This window comes from Carettochelys insculpta, chromosome 23 (assembly GCF_033958435.1).
Source record: "Carettochelys insculpta isolate YL-2023 chromosome 23, ASM3395843v1, whole genome shotgun sequence".
NCBI lineage: Eukaryota > Metazoa > Chordata > Testudines > Carettochelyidae > Carettochelys > Carettochelys insculpta.
In genome coordinates, this window is record NC_134159.1 from 10,987,097 (window position 1) to 11,002,747 (window position 15,651).

The 15,651-nt window shown below is 50.2% G+C and overlaps 1 protein-coding gene across 1 annotated transcript; it reads left to right on the plus strand.

Moving 5' to 3' along the window:
- Positions 1-1,552: 1,552 nt before the first annotated feature.
- Positions 1,553-15,649, plus strand: LOC142025568 (chymotrypsin-like elastase family member 2A). Its single transcript, XM_075018021.1, has 8 exons — positions 1,553-1,595; positions 1,944-2,032; positions 7,954-8,051; positions 9,065-9,193; positions 12,647-12,783; positions 13,508-13,653; positions 14,133-14,285; positions 14,967-15,649. Exons 1-8 carry the CDS (start codon positions 1,553-1,555, stop codon positions 14,982-14,984), a joined length of 813 nt encoding a protein of 270 aa, XP_074874122.1. The 3' UTR covers positions 14,985-15,649.
- The last annotated feature ends 2 nt before the right edge of the window (positions 15,650-15,651 follow it).

A 15,651-nucleotide genomic window follows, 5' to 3' on the forward strand; every position in this document is an offset into this window, starting at 1 on the left:
GACTAAGAGTTAGCCAGAGGAAGACAGAAGTCATGACCCTAAACATTGCAGCACCAGCATCAGTCAAGATTGATGGCCATGACCTACTTGCCATAGAGAACTTGACATACTTGGGTAGTATCATCCGACAAGATGGCGGTGTCAGAAGCAGTATTCAGAGAAGACTCAGTAAAGCCAGAAGTGTCTTCATGAGGCTGAATGCTGTATGGATGTCATCACAGTACAGCATCCGCACAAAACAGAAGTTATATCAGAGCTGTGTCTTATCAACGTTACTATATGGATCAGAATGCTGGCAGATGACAGAGTACGACCTCGGTAAATTGTCGACTGCTCACTCCAGAAGCCTTCGGAGGATCCTCCTTATATTTTGGGCAAGAATAATTTCAAATCAGGACCTGCTGGCATGGTGCAAGCAAGATGGCATGGCCACCATCATTATGAAAAGGTGCTGGAGAGGGACTGGAGATGTGCTCAGTGAAGATGGAAGCTCCATCACAAAGACTGCTGTGCCATGGACTCCTGAAGGGAAACGGGAACAAGGACGACCCAAGACAACATGGTGCTAGACTGTTGAAGTAGAAATGGAGAGCATGAATCACACCTGGGACACGATTGAGAGCCGTGCTTGTTTTTTTTCTAGAGAAAAAGGTGGTGGAACTCAACCCCCCAACTGCCCTCCCTCCTGTCCCCTCCACTGGAACTCAAGCCCCCCCCCACCCCAGTTTGCACCCCCTGTTGTCCCCAGGTGGCTTAAACCCCCTGCAGCCCCAAATTGCCTCAGGCTTCACACACAAACCCTGCAGCCTCAGCCCCCCGCTCTAAATGAATGCCCTCCTCCTCCCCCCAGGAGCCAGGCACCTCCAGCACCCCTCCCAGCTCTAAATCATTTCCCTCCCCCAGAACCAAGCACCTCCAGAGCCAGGCACCCCCAGCGTCCCTCCCAGCTCTAAATCAATTCCCTCCCCCTCCCCCAGAACCGGGCAACCCCAGCCATCACCCCCAGAGAAAAGGCAACATGGGCAAAACTCTAATAATATTCCAGTGCCCATCCCTTCAATGCTGTCCCTTCTCATGCCTGTGTTCCTTTTGCCACATTCCTAAATGTCCTCCCTCTCGCTGGCTGCTTTGCCCTGAGCCCGATCCTCCCAGTGAAACCTCAGAGAGTCCTGGAGGACTTTGAAGACAATGGGGCCCTGCGTGAATTGCTCGGGTGAGATTTGCACCCATAAGTGAAGGTAACTTTTCTTCCTGACCACATCTTAGCAAACAGAACTCAAGGTAGCAGGAAAGTGAACAGCTGCAACAAACAAGATCCAGCTCACACTGTGCCCCCACCCCACCCCATGGGGCAGAGGTGCAGCCTGCATTTCAAGGTCCATCTTTTTTTAGCATTTGCACACACAGGAAAATATCCCGGGATAGCAGAGCTTTCCCACGGTTCATTGAGCCGCACTCCCCCTCCTCCAGGCCATATCTCCCAGAGATAAGTGTTATAGATATATAAGAGGGCTCAGCAGAGGCACTTCTCCTGATACCGATACACGGCACGATGATCAGTATCCTGTTTGTCACCCTGACGCTGGCCACTGGGGGTAGGTATCCCACCCAGATGTAGGTTTTAATTTCATTTACCAACAGCAGATTTCTAGCTTGATCCTGTGTTCCTCACACTGACCAACAGCCTGGAGGTACAGAGATACCAGAATGCTGGGCACAGTGGAAGAAGGGCTGGACGAATACATGCTAGATGGCTTAGGAACATCAATAGCAGCAGAGGGACAGACAGCCTGGCCCTGGATCCGACCCTGGAGCTCCCTGGCCCTGGATCCCTGGACATCACAGGAGATCAGTTCAACCAGATGTTCTACAAAGATCAGGTTAATTTGTGGGAGACATGATAATTTCTGACTAATGTAGACCTTGTCTTATGTCCCTTGCAGCCCTCAGCTGTGGGAACCCTGCCTACCCACCTGTCTTGACCAGAGTAGTTGGAGGACAAGACGCAAGACCGTTCAGCTGGCCCTGGCAGGTAAGTGATTCCCAGGTTTTCTTATTCCACTCCAAGACGTCTCGAGTTATTTTAAAGACTAACAAAATGATTTATTCGGTGATGAGCTTTCATGGGACAGACCCACTCCATTGGATCAATTTCATTTCCAATACGGATTGACATTTGTAAGTACAGAGGACCAAAAATATTTGCAATAAAAACTGACAAATCGGATGTCACTCCGTATTGGAAATGAGATTGATCTGGTGAAGTGGGTGTGTCCCACAAAAGCGCATCACTGAATAAATCACTTTGTCAGTCTTTCAAGTGCTACGTTTCTGCTGTTTTGTTCTGCTGGAGTACAGACTAACACGGACCCCTCTCTGTGACTATTGGGCTATTTTGCCTTCCCATTAAACCGGGCCTTGCTTTGGTCAGCCTACTCCCATGTGCATAGTTCACGGTGAGCTGTGTGGTTGCACCACTGCCTCGCTAGTGCGGCACAGATGTTCAAGGCACACGCATAGAGAAGGGGAGAGGCCCATTCCACCCCCAGCATACCCTCAGCCCTGGTGTCACCCCTAAGGCAGCTGTGGCCCAGCCTCAGGTCCGCGGCTGCATCAGAGTGGCCCAGTGGGCCAGACCCAAGAGCTCCTTTGCACAGCTGGGGTGGCTTGTTGCCAGATCTCCCCTCACTGTGGCTGGTGAGACCTGCGGGGGCTGGGCCAGCCTGGAAACTCCTCCATCCCATGGCCCAAGCGTCCCAGACCTCCCCTGACTCTTGCTGCAGTCAGAGCGATCTGACCCTGGAGCCCCCTGACCCTGGATCCCCCTGCCCCCGAGACCCCCCTCACAGCACTGCATGCCACCCTCTGCCCTGACTCCTTCCCACATCCTGCACACACATCCAGAGCCTTTACATCCCAACCCTCTGTCCCAGCCTTGAGTCCCACATCCCCAGAGCTGGCACCCCCCCAGACACAGACCTTGCACGCTTGTCATTTGTTCCAGCCCTGAGCCCCTCACCTCCAGCCCCACCCCAAAGCCCCCATCTCCCCCAAACAGAGCCCTCACACTCCTGCATCCCAACCCCCTCCACCAAGCCTGAGACCCCCTTCCACACTCCGAACCCCTTGGCCCGACCCTCACCACATGCATTGTGTTACGTACGCCAAGATGGCAACGATGTGTCACACGTCACCTCCGTGGTGCACATCACTTCCATACTGGTGCACGTAACAAAATTCATTCCACATAGGGGGTGGGAGACTTAGAGAGAACACTGCCCGTGTTGATGGCCTTTCCCTAGTGGTCTGTTCCGCGATAACTTTTGAGCACACTATCCATTCACGTCCAAACATCTCGAACATGTTCCAGGCCTCAGTGGTCACAGCCCAGCCGATTTTAGAAAACTGATTTTTAAAACATCAGAAAACTGGAAGGCAGAAAAATGGAGGAGCCCTGCAGCCCCCAGCCGGGTCTATAATAGCCACCGCTCAAATAACTGATGGATGGCAGCTCTTGACTCCTTCTAGTGCAGGGATTCCCAAACTTTTCAGCATCACGCCCCGCTTTTTGATTTTGGAGAAACCCTCACACACACACACACACACACCTTCTTTACCATCATCCAACCCCCTTTAACAAAAATTTCAATTCATAATATAAAATAAGCACAAAAACTTGATATAAAAATGTTATTTGAAATTAAAAATAAGCACTAATAGGGTTTTTTGGCCCCTAGCGGGTGCTTGGTACAGCCCCAGTTGGCCTGCTGCCTGAGCCCTGTGCCAGCTGCCAGAGCCGCCCATGCTAGCCACCCACGCACCAGCCACTGGAGTCAGCCACCCACCCCAGCCATGGGCCAGCCGCCTGAGCTGCCCAAGCCCCAGCCCCACGCTGCCCAGGCCAGCTGCCTGCCTGTCAGCCCGAGCCACCAAAGCCCCATGTTGCTGGGACTAGCTGCCCACCTGCCATCTTGAGCCCCGTGGTGCTGGGGCCAGCCACCCGGCTGCCAGTCCGAGCCCTACGATGCCGGAGCCAGCCACCCAAACCCCTTGAGTCTTACAAGCAAGCCGGCTGCCTGAGCCCCACAAGTCCAGTGAGCCACCCACCTGAGCCCCTCCCACAAAGCTAGGCGCCACCAGCCCCCTGCTCTTACCCCATCCCCTTTACCTGAGCCAGGCACCCCCAGCCCCGCAGCTAACTCCAGCCTTCTCCCACAACCCACACTCACTCACCTTTGCATGTGGTCTCTGCCAGCTGCTTTCTTTTTATAGTGGCTGTGCCGGGTCACCCATGTAAAATGGCAGGGGCTGAGAGCCGGAAACAAAGCATGGGGAGAATTATGGGGGGGATAGGTTGCCTTGCACACACCCCCCGTGGACTTTCTTCATACACCCCAGGGGGGCAGGCCCCCCAGTTTGGGAACCCTTGCTCTAGTGCAACAATACACCTTCTAGTGCAACAATATCAGCTCATCATCCCAAGGCAGAGGAAGATTTTGACCCCCTGAAGGACGTGTCTCACACCTGGAGACAAAAGAAATAATTTAACCATTTATCCCAGCAGAACAGTTGACACATGTTCCTGATGTGAAGGGGCTGGGAGGGCAGCAAACAAGGAAGTTGAGGAGGGAGGATGGGAGAATGCAACTTCAGGACCCTTTGTGCTCATGGTGAGCTTGGCCTAGGGAGGTAACAAAGTGGGAGACTGTGTCGGTGTAAGGAACATCAAAACGGTTCTAACTCCGGGCCTGCTCCCCAACCCCTCTGTGAGGTCCCACTGTAGCCATGGGATCCCATTGCCTGTCACACTGTCCCCTCCATGGCGAAGACTCCTGCCTGCCCCTCGAGTTCACCAGCAAGGGATGGGAAATTAGTTAATCTCCTGCCGACCCGTATGCGTGCTGCTTAACCATTTAACATCACTACGAGGTGTATTTTGGCTGTGTACTGAATGGAGCGCAGTACAAGGACAAAGGACCTTGTGCTTGAGGTACAAGAAGAGGTGTGAGAATTCAGTTCTATCTCCAATTCTGACACAGACTTATTTCCTGGCCTTAAGCGAGTCACTGAGCACCCAGTATAGCTCCCATTGAAATCACTGGGGATGGAGAACCTCTCCGTGGCTTCCCTGGGCCACTTGGTGAGAGGTTTGATAAGCTTGTCAATAGATAGCAAACAAAGAGCATGCTGGGAAGTGATACGGGCATGCTATTTTGCGACATGGCACCTTAGTTTCTGATCCTTCGCCCAGGAGCACATGTAGTGTTCATTTGCTAGTGCTGGAGCTCCACCTATGGAAGTGCTGAAGAAAGTTACCAAGTAATGACCGTTTTTAACATCAAGCTCTAGACCAGCAGTTCCCAACCTTTTCCAGGCAGGGACCCATTTTGACAATTCAGGAAGACTTGGGGACCCAAGGCAAGTCAAAAATGTGGGGCAGAAGGGGAGAGCAGAGCCGTAACTAGCTAATTTTGCACCTGAAGCAAGAATATAAAATTGCGCCCCATCACGGTTATATATTCATAGTAGTAGTTTCAGAGAAATAACATAGTGTTAGAATAATAACACTACATTTATTATAGTTTATTATCATATTATTATAATTGATCTGAGTTGTGGTGGGGGAAAGACCCTCATCCCCAAACTTCTCCTCTAGCTTAAACCCCACACTGGGAGGCTGGAGGGACTGGGGGAGAGTCACACTCAGAGCCTGCCAGAGTCACACATGGGCTGCGGGGGCTGGGAGGGTCACGCTCAGAGGCTGGAGAGGCTGGGGATCACACTTAAGGGCCGAGGGGTTGGGGGCTGTGGGTCACACTCAGGGGCTGTGTGGGTAACACTCAGTCCGGGGGGAGGAGTCACATTGTGGCTGCAGGGTGTCACACTCAGAGGCTGGAGGGGCTGGGTAAGTCATACTCAGGGGCTGAGTGGGTAATACTCGGGCTTGAGGGGCGTCACATTGGGGCTGCGGGGGGTCACGCTCAGAGGCTGGAGGGGCTGGGTAAGTCATACTCAGGGGCTGAGTGGGTAATACTCGGGCTTGAGGGGCGTCACATTGGGGCTGCGGGGGTCACGCTCAGAGGCTGGGTCAGTCACACTTAGGGGGTGTGAGGGAGATACAAACAAAAAATGAAAACTGACAAATCAGCTCCATAGAACAGAGGGGGAAGAGAGGTTGGGGGACAAAAATTTCTTACTGCAAGAGTCTGTTCAGTGGCTTGCCTGGGTTGGCTACAAATATCAAAAGTGGAGAGACTGTCTTTATAATGTGTAATTGCTTCTCTGTTGATAGAGATAGCTGCTGATGTGGCAGCATTAAGAAGCTGCAAATGGCTTCTTTAAGAGCACCATGCAGGTCCGAGCTGCTGGCAATCCTGAACAAATCTAATCATGACCCATGTTTGGGGCCCAACCATAGGTCGGGAATCCCTGCCCTAGACGGTTATGCAGCATTACTATGATCTTTTAAAGAAGTGATTCCTGGCTACAGCCAATAGAGCAGCGAAGCATCAAAGCACGCTGGGCTCCTTCAGGATGAAAGCTCAGAGGACTGAGACTAAAGTCATTGTATTTTGCTAGGTCTGCAATCACATGCTCAGTAAGTAACTGCTGTCTCAGAATAGAGAATGCTTAACTCTTAGAATTCATTAAAACATAGCACTTATTTAGCCCTTCACTTGTTCAAAGGTTAACAAATGAGACCCCTGTAAAGCTGATAAATCCCAATGGCCTACTGGGGGAAACTGAGGCACAGAGACATTAACACTCTATCCAAGGTTATACAGGGTGTGTCTACACAGCAAAGTTATTGAGGAATAATGGCCGTGATTCCAAAATATCTTTGCAAGCATCTACACAGCAAAACCACTGTGTCGAAATAGTTTCAAACTAGTGGCTGGCTTATTTTGACCTCCGTAAACCTCCTTCTATGAGGAATAGCCTCTATTGCAAAATCGGTGTTTCGGAATCGGGGCTATATAGACACAGACTAGGGGCTATTTCAAAATTGGAGGCCTCCAGCCCTACCCAGGGTGCCCTGCTGGCTTCAGTGTGGAGGTGCTATTTCAAAAGAGCTGAGCATTATTTTGATGAGCATTTCTGTATGGTGATGTGCTATTTCAAAATTAGCTATTCCGGAGAGTCTCTTTCAGAACAGCTTATTCCAAAACAATGCTGCTGTGTAGACATAGCCACAATGAGTCAAAGACAGAGCAGAAGAGGCAACTCAGGGTTCCTGTTTTCCTAGATTCCATTTCCATGAGCCGGTCCCTAACCCACTATGCCCAGACCACCTCCAGGATCCTAGGTAAACAAAGAGGTGTTTCATGAATCTGTAGCAAATACAACCCTCTGCTGGACCCCTGCTTCATAAGTAGCTCTGGGAAAGTAAAACCAAAAAAAAAAAACTTTGGAAAATGGCCTTTTCCTGGAGTGTGCTCTGGCTCCAAGCAGTTGGGTGCTCGGCTTTTCGCTTTCCCACCAGCAGGCAAGCTGAGCAGTGAGTAGCATTCTTACCACATGTGCTGATTATGTAGATAGTCTGGAACACTCATGGGGCAAAATTATTGGGTGCAGAGGGCCCAATGGCCACAGCTCCACCCCGACCCCCTGCTCTTCTCATGCCATGGGGGTTCCATCAACCTACTCCTCCGACTCCCTCCCAGTGCCTCTGGAGTGCAGTGACCAGCTGATTTGCAGGGCTTGGGAAGCTGCAGAAGGGAGCGGGAGGAGCAGGGATAGAGCATGCCTGGGGGAGGAGGCTGGGGCAGGGCTTGGGAAAAGAGGTGGAGTGGGAGTGAGCTGGAGGCAGAGCAGGAGCAAGGTTTGGGGAAACAGGTGAAGTGACGGTCGGGCCAAGTGACGGTCGGGCCTGGGACGGCACAGAGAGAGAAGGTCAAGCACCTCTAGCTGGAGGGGAAATCGGTGCTTCTGATCTTTACCATCTCATTCCAGGTCTCCCTGCAATACAAGTCCCTTACTAGCTGGTATCACACCTGTGGGGGAACCCTCATTGCACCCAACTGGGTCGTGACAGCCGGTCACTGCATCAGGTACGTTGGCTGACGAAGCCTGGCCAATCTTTTCTCCTAAGTCGACGTGCAGAAATGCTCTGAGGTAACTAAAAAGCCAAAGCATATTGATACCAGGCTCTCCCACAACACAAAAATTCCCAGCTCTAGTTACCTGTCTCTGGCAGTGTCCTTTACCTGCCAAGTCAATGGAAAAGGAAAACTTCCTTCCTCTTCCCCTGCTTGTACAACACCCTGAACTGCTGGCCTGATTTTTGAGTGTATAACAATTAGTTATTAAATCCTCCAGCCCCTTTTAAAATCAGCTGCCCTGTCTTTGCAAGGGCATGGCGCAGTAAGCTCCATAAGTTCACTAGCTCGCTCATTTCCCTGAAGAGCGATTCCCTTTGGCTTTCAAAGCACCAGCTGCCATCAAAGTTCCATGAAGGAGTTTCTTCTTCACAGATTACGGGATGGTGCAAAAATGAGCTTTGCTTTCATGAGCTTAAATGCCCCCATCCAGGGTGGCTTCCACCCTGGCAGCTCAGTCCAGAGCTGTTTCCTGCACACCCAGGCTCTGGGGCTGGTTACTGTCAATCATCCACAGAAAGCATTGCCAGAGCAGATGGGATCTCCCATGGGCTGGCTAAGTGTGAGGTACACGTCCAGGGTGCACAGCACTGTTACAGAGACTTATGCACCTGTGGACAGTCTTTTGTCATGCACCTTGTCACACTCACAGTGAGGTCTTCTGAATTGCTGAGGTGTGCTAGGAAATAGCAGCCTCATGCACTGACAAACAGCTGGGGCCCAAGTTTAGGAGGGATCTTGACCAGAGCCACAAACCACACGGAGCTGTAGCAGCCAGCAATGCTCCATCCTAAGCCAACAATCAGCTGTTAATATCCAGCAGTGCATGCTGGCACCTGCACTTTCAGAGGGTTTCTATCAGCGCCCTGGAGGCTGCCTTTGGCCATCCTACCCAAAGAAGTGTGTGACAGCGTCAGCCAGGAGTTATGCAGCTGAGCATCCCTCCTGTCCCTTTTTCTCCCCAGCAATTCTCGGACCTATCGAGTGTATCTTGGCAAATTCAACCTAGCGGTTTCTGAAGAAGGATCAGTTGCAATCAGTCCACAAAAAATCATTGTCCATGAAGGCTGGAACTCAAACAATATCGCAGGCGGGTAAGTTGATCACAGCTGTTCACCCAATGAGAGAGATAGGGACCGAAACCAAATCCTCAGAGTCCTAACACCCCTGCACTTTGGGTTGCTCCAAATCTGGAGCCAGTTGTCACGGCCTGGGCTGGAGGTCCATAAATTGTGGGTGAAGGAACATTTTGGGGAGACCTGGCTGGTACCCACACCAGCACCCATGGGGAACAAGGAGGGAGCACCACCAGGTCTGCTGCTGGCCCCAGCCTCAGCTGCTGGCCCTGTGCTCAGGGTCCCACTCCACCTGGAGCCCCCACAATTGGCCTAAATCCCCAGCAGAGGCTTCCAGCCCTGCTGCGTCCCCCAGCCTTGCTGCCAACACCCATGTCCACTTCACCGCTCCTGGAGCCATGGCCCTGTTAACCAGACCCAGGGGAAAGGTGCATGGACTGGAGTAAGTGGGGCATGAGGTTAAAAGTTGGAGGACTACTGGCATAGGCTCATACAGATGATTCCAAAGCACTAGAAGACTGGATGTGGTGGGTGTGAACCCTTTCCCCAGCTCAAACTCTCATCACGTTATGGAAGAAGGGTGTGCCTGGCTCACTGAGTAGACACCCATCACCCCCAAAGAGACAGATGCCAGTACAGCAGCCCACGCCACAGTAGGTAAGAGATGCCTTGAGAATCCAGGATCTCAGAAACTTTCCAGTCACATTAACCAGAGCTGCTGACCACTCGTGTCTATTGCTGAGCCTTCAGCAGTTTCTGTAAGAGTACAAATTAATTAACCCCCGTGGCCTAGTCAAATTACAGCTATTGCAGCTGAATTCAGTTCCCTGGCTCTAAACTGCTGTATAGCATAGCTGGCACAGCTTACCAGCTGCCTCGCTCGAGCTATCAGTATCTACAGCACCACAGCAATGAATGAAGAGAGTTGGGCGCAGAGGTTCGATGAATGTATGTAAAGTCCTTTAAAATGCTCAGGTGAAAGGTGCTATTAGAAGTGCAAAGTATTATGGGTAACTTGGATTGATGCCATATTGCTGGTGCTGATGGAGGTCCAGGTTGGATATTAGGGAAAAGCTATTTCACCAGGAGGGTGGTGAAGCCCTGGAATATGTTACCTAGAGAGGTGGTGGACTCCCCATCCCCGGAGTTTTTTAATCCTGGCTTGACAAATTCCTGGCTGAGACGATTTAGTTAGGTTGGTCCTGCTTTGGGCAGAGGACAGGATCTGATGACCTCCTGAGGTCCCTTCCAGCCCTAGGAGTCTATAAACTCCTTGTGTTATGCTTGTCAGCACATGGGATCTTCTTCAGAGGATAAGACAATATGCCATGTTTATTGAAAATACATGAAAAACTGCATATACATCCATTAACCCACATGTACACTGGTCTTGCCGAAGGTCTTAGTTACCAGTCTATTGTAGCTTGAGTCAATCTAATCTAACAGCTGGATGGATTGAACACAAATGAGCAGCTGGGCTCTGTCAATTGTGATCCAATGCATCCAGGCTCTGCAGGACCAAACCCAAAGAACTATGATGATACACACCATTTTTATAACTAAGTTCCCATGTAAGTCTATGGCTTTTGCAGTATGAAGCTATGATTGTAAAACTTAAAGGGATATTTCATCCCCTCACCATCACCAGGGGTTTCCTGCCATCTGGTTTTGCCTTTATGTGTTCCCTTGCCTTCAGCGGAGTATTTCTATCCTTTGGGGTCACTGATCTGCTTACATGTTTAGCATCAGGCACAGGGCAGGATCTTTTCTGATTGTCTCTGAGCCTCTTACTTCATCCTTGATGGTTGGGCATTTGTGATGGCTTTCACACTTCTCCTTAACTATGCACACACCCTTCCCTCATGCCAAAAGATTTAATAGAGAATTTCTGACAGGATTACATTTTAGAAAGGATTATATATAGTTAAAGAAATTACAAGAGACTCCTATTAGTTTGCAATGCAGACAAGAAGCACTACTTAATTTGGCATGCAAAGAAGAAACAAGACCTTATGGTCAATATTATAATGAAACTCCCAAGACGAAAGAAATGACCCTAAGAAGTCACAGTCTCTCCCTATCTTAAAGCTCTCCCTGCTCAGCAGCACAGACAGGCCCAGCGAGGAGCTGGTTGCTCTGAGCTGCACTGTTCCATGCATAGAGGCAAGTCAGTTTAAAAGTTTGGCAGGCCAGATTCAGCCTACAGGCCATGTCCTGCTGGCACCTGGTATAAACAGACTACTCTGAGTTACCCCTTACAAAGCACAATAGAATGATGCTTACTAAGGCTTAAAAAACTATTGACCTGCAGTTGCTTCTGGAGAGGAAAGGCCCAGAATTCTGCCCACTGTGAGGGTGATGGGAAAAGAAGGCTTTTGGCAAACCCTTACCCTTAGAAACAAAAAAAGCCTCAATGGGATCATGGAGGCCCCAGCATGAGAGCTGAGCCCTTGTACTTTTGGGTGCTGATTTGGCAAGAAACTGAAAGACCCCAGAGGCCTCACTTACCTCAGACAAGGACAGTCCTGGTGCTCCAACAGGGCCAGAGGGCTTTAAGATGTGTTTGGGATGAAGATTGGGCAGCACAGACTGTAGGACAGAGGCTGGGGGTGTGCCCCATGAACCTTTTTATCTCTAGGAGTGTTTAGGGCAGCCCCAAATGACTCACTCACCTGGCCACTACAGAACACCTGCCCCAGACTGAGGGGGAAGCCTCTGGAGTCCCTGGATGTCCTGGGAGTCTCTGAGCAGGGTGACCATCCATCCCATATTAGGTGGGATGGTCCCATATCTGGGATGCCAAAAAAGTATCACAACCTATTTTTAAAAAGGGATGAATTGTCCTGTATTCAAGCCATCCCCACCCTGACCCTGCAGACGCAGCTGCTGGCAGAAGTCACTTCCCCAAGCCTCCTTCCCAGCTCCACGGGGCTTGATGGAGCTGGAAGGAGCTGCCCCTCCCCCCATATCTCCCTGTCCTGTATTTGAGATAGGGAGATATGGTCGTCCTACCTCCAAGTAAAAGCATATGTTGGAAACAGCCAGGACAGCTCGGTAGGGAGACACCTGGCCATACCAGTGAGCTGAACAGAAATGAGTGATTTAATTTAGGGATCCTAGAGTAGGCATAAACTCCAGGAGCCTCTCAACCTGAGCCCTGTGTGGTCAGAGGGGGTGGAGATGCTGGTGCCTAGATTTCCACACAGCTTCTGGGGCAGAGGAAAGGAAAATCAAGGAGCTCCTCTAGGGCCTATGGACACCAAGGCACGTGTTTGGGTGTGGTATGGGCAGTGCTAAGGGACGCCTCTGCCACAGCCTGAGGACATCCCTTTCTCCACCTCCAAACAGCAGGGTTCCTCTCCCATGAGCGCAGCACTCTGTAATTGCTATGCATTAATGGCTGTGTTTTCTTCCGCTCTCCCTCCGTACACGCTCCCTCTCCAACTCCGGCTGGTGCCCACACGAACACAGCAACGACATCGCTTTGATCAAACTCTCCCAGAGTGTTGCCCTGAGCAATCAGATCCAGCCAGCCTGCCTCCCTCCTGCAAACAGTATCCTGGACTCAGGTGTCATCTGCTATGTAACTGGATGGGGAAGGCTGCGTAGTAAGTATTAATGCAGTTCAGTCATAACACTAAGTCCCTCTGTGTTAACATCACCTTTGGGCTTGACTGGAATAAGGTTATTTTTTCCGGGTGCTGCTTAACCCTCAATTCAACCAGGGATCCAACCAGGCTCTTCCTCTTCTTCTGCAGCAGAGATGTTATTGCATATTCCATGCAGAACGCTTAGCTGTTGATAGGGCTGGGGGAGGTTTCACAATGGGGCTGACCCCCGCTGAGGCCTGGAGGTGCAAGCGCAATCCAAGTCAGCTGGGGCTGTTTGTGTTCACGGCAATGTTGAAAAGCCACTTTAAAGAAAGGAATGATTGCGATGGACAGTCAGCATGGGACAGGGAAGGCCCCATACAGAAAAAAGGTACAATACAGCACCAGCCCCCAGCCACTTTGTGCTTCACTCCTGCATAGCAGCAATCCTGGCCTATCCATTCCTTGGCCTGTGTGCTGATGCTAGCTCCAGTAGAGTGCTCATATGTGAACCCAATAGGGCTAGGCCACCAGCTGATTTCCCATGGGATAGTGACAACAGCCATTACTACAATGGATGGGGATTACCCACCTCCTTAGACACTTACCTGAAGGAGGAATGTGCTAAACACTGGGTTGGGTAACCCTCCTCTGCCTGGAATCCCTGTTGACTCTTGTACCTGGTATATGTTATTTTGCTGTTCCTTCACACTGCGACCCGTTTGTTTCTGTTCTCCTCCAGCCAATGGTCCTCTCCCAGATAAACTGCAGCAAGCGCCACTGGTTGTGGTGGGTTACAACACCTGTTCCCAGCCTAGCTGGTGGGGTAGCTCAGTGAAAGTCACCATGATCTGTGCAGGCGGTGATGGGGAGACCTCCAGCTGCAACGTGAGTCTGGCAAACATGGCATTTATGGCTGTGGCTTTAGAGAGTCCTGCTTGCTGGAAAGGGACTCGGAATATGGGCAGCGCTACTAGGATCTGCTCTGGGCTTTAAAACCCCTTCACATAAGTTGTTAGCAATTAATGTGTTGAAGGACCATTTGGTAAACACGTTTTAATTCCCTCATCCTACATCTCCAGCACCCAAACAGCCCTCCACGTTGGACATGAACATGTTGAAGGACTATTTATTAACACATTTGAATGCCCTCACGTACAAGAGAGACCTACCCTAGGTCCCTGGATCCAAACACCCCCTGCATGCTGGACCCCCAGCATGGCAGCTGTGAGCCTTTCCGTAAGACTGAACCTACATTCAATTCACACTCTTGCCTTTCGGCCACGTCCCATCTCCAATTATATGAGACCCACATCAATGACTTCTCTGCTCACAAACCACAGGAAGATGCCTCTCCTTTCTTGCAGGGGGACTCCGGTGGCCCATTGAACTGCAGTGGTGCTGACGGCAGGTGGGAAGTGCATGGCGTGGTCAGCTTCGGCTCCTCGCTGGGCTGTAATTATTACCGCAAACCCTCTGTCTTCACTCGGGTCTCTGCTTTCAACGACTGGATCGCTACGGTAAGGGTCTAGAGTCTGCTACTGACCAAGAACAGACACTCTGTGGTGAGCTTTGAAATGGTCATCCAGGGGCAAAACCAAACGAAAAACAAAAACACACAGACACCTAAACCAGTCCAAGACCAAGGTTTTGTCTTTACGGAGAAGTGGCCAGCGGCACCTTCCCTGTGGACGTGTGTACTCTGGAAGAGCTAGTGCACTTTAAATTCACACCATTAACATAATCCATAAGAACTTCACTGCACAATCTTGCCTTGTTCCTAGGGAATTAGCTCCTGTAGCAAAGGTGTGATGTCTTCCTGGTGAATGCAGCTACCCAAATGATCTTCATTTCTAACTAAAGTTGGGATGTTTTGGCACAAATGTGTCACACTTTATATTAATGGAATATTTATAGCGTTTTAACTTATTAATGTCCAACAACTTAGTTATCTAACATAATCTATGACTATGATTATGAGTAACACATACTGGTCATGGCTGTATTATTAACTATAAAAGAACCCTTAACATAAAGGGTGACTCAGGAGCGAACTCATCTATCTTCAGAAGAGAGAGGGTGGTAGGGTCAGTTTATGGCTTTAAAGGGATGGTACGTAGAGCTTGGATGTCCAACTCTCTTTACAGATTTACCAAATTTGCTGGTCTGATTTTCCTCCTTTTGTTTTACACTCTCTGTAGGTCATGGCAAACAACTAACTTGGAGAGCCGTATACAAGAGACTAATCCTGTGCTGGGAAGTGACTTTGCTGCTTGAAATAAAATTGTAATCATGAAATTCCAATCAGGAGACATGCTGAAAGAACTGTTGTATAATAAATAACCAATGTGTGTTTGCAACATGTATGTATAGCCTGTGTCTCGGGGAAAGGGAGGGTTGAGGATGGAGACATATGGCATAGTTGCAGGAAGTTATGCAAAGGAGTATTTTCTTCTAGTTTATAAAACTCAGAGTGACTGAAAGTGGCATACAAAGTACAAAACAAGGAGGAGAAGAGGGGGATGTGTCCAGAGCCCTCTCCTTCTGCAGTGGTTGACACAAGAAATGTGTTGCCATCTTAGTGTCTCCACACTTTCTTCTAACTTCACATTTCTGTACTAGGCTCCAGCTGCCAACTCTCTCCTTGCCTCGCAGCTGACCATGGGGGGCTTTATAAGACTGATACATCCCTAGAATCTGGTAATCCTCTTAGTGAGAGCCCAAAATGCAAAATGCGGAGTTCCCAGCAGTTTCCCTATTCAATGATTTCATGCCACTACTTATTGCATCACGCCCAAATGCAGTGCTTTTTTGTGCTGGTACTGAGTACTGGCACTTCAGCAGCCCCAGCCACAGGATTGTCTGGGCAGAGGGGAGGAGGACAGA

Bases quoted from the DNA above. Each gene is read 5' to 3' on its own strand.
- LOC142025568 (XM_075018021.1), top strand. From the start codon at position 1,553: ATGATCAGTATCCTGTTTGTCACCCTGACGCTGGCCACTGGGG. The intron at 8,052-9,064 runs GTACGTTGGCTG...TTTTCTCCCCAG, and splicing joins ACAGCCGGTCACTGCATCAG to CAATTCTCGGACCTATCGAG. The intron at 9,194-12,646 runs GTAAGTTGATCA...ACACGAACACAG, and splicing joins TCAAACAATATCGCAGGCGG to CAACGACATCGCTTTGATCA.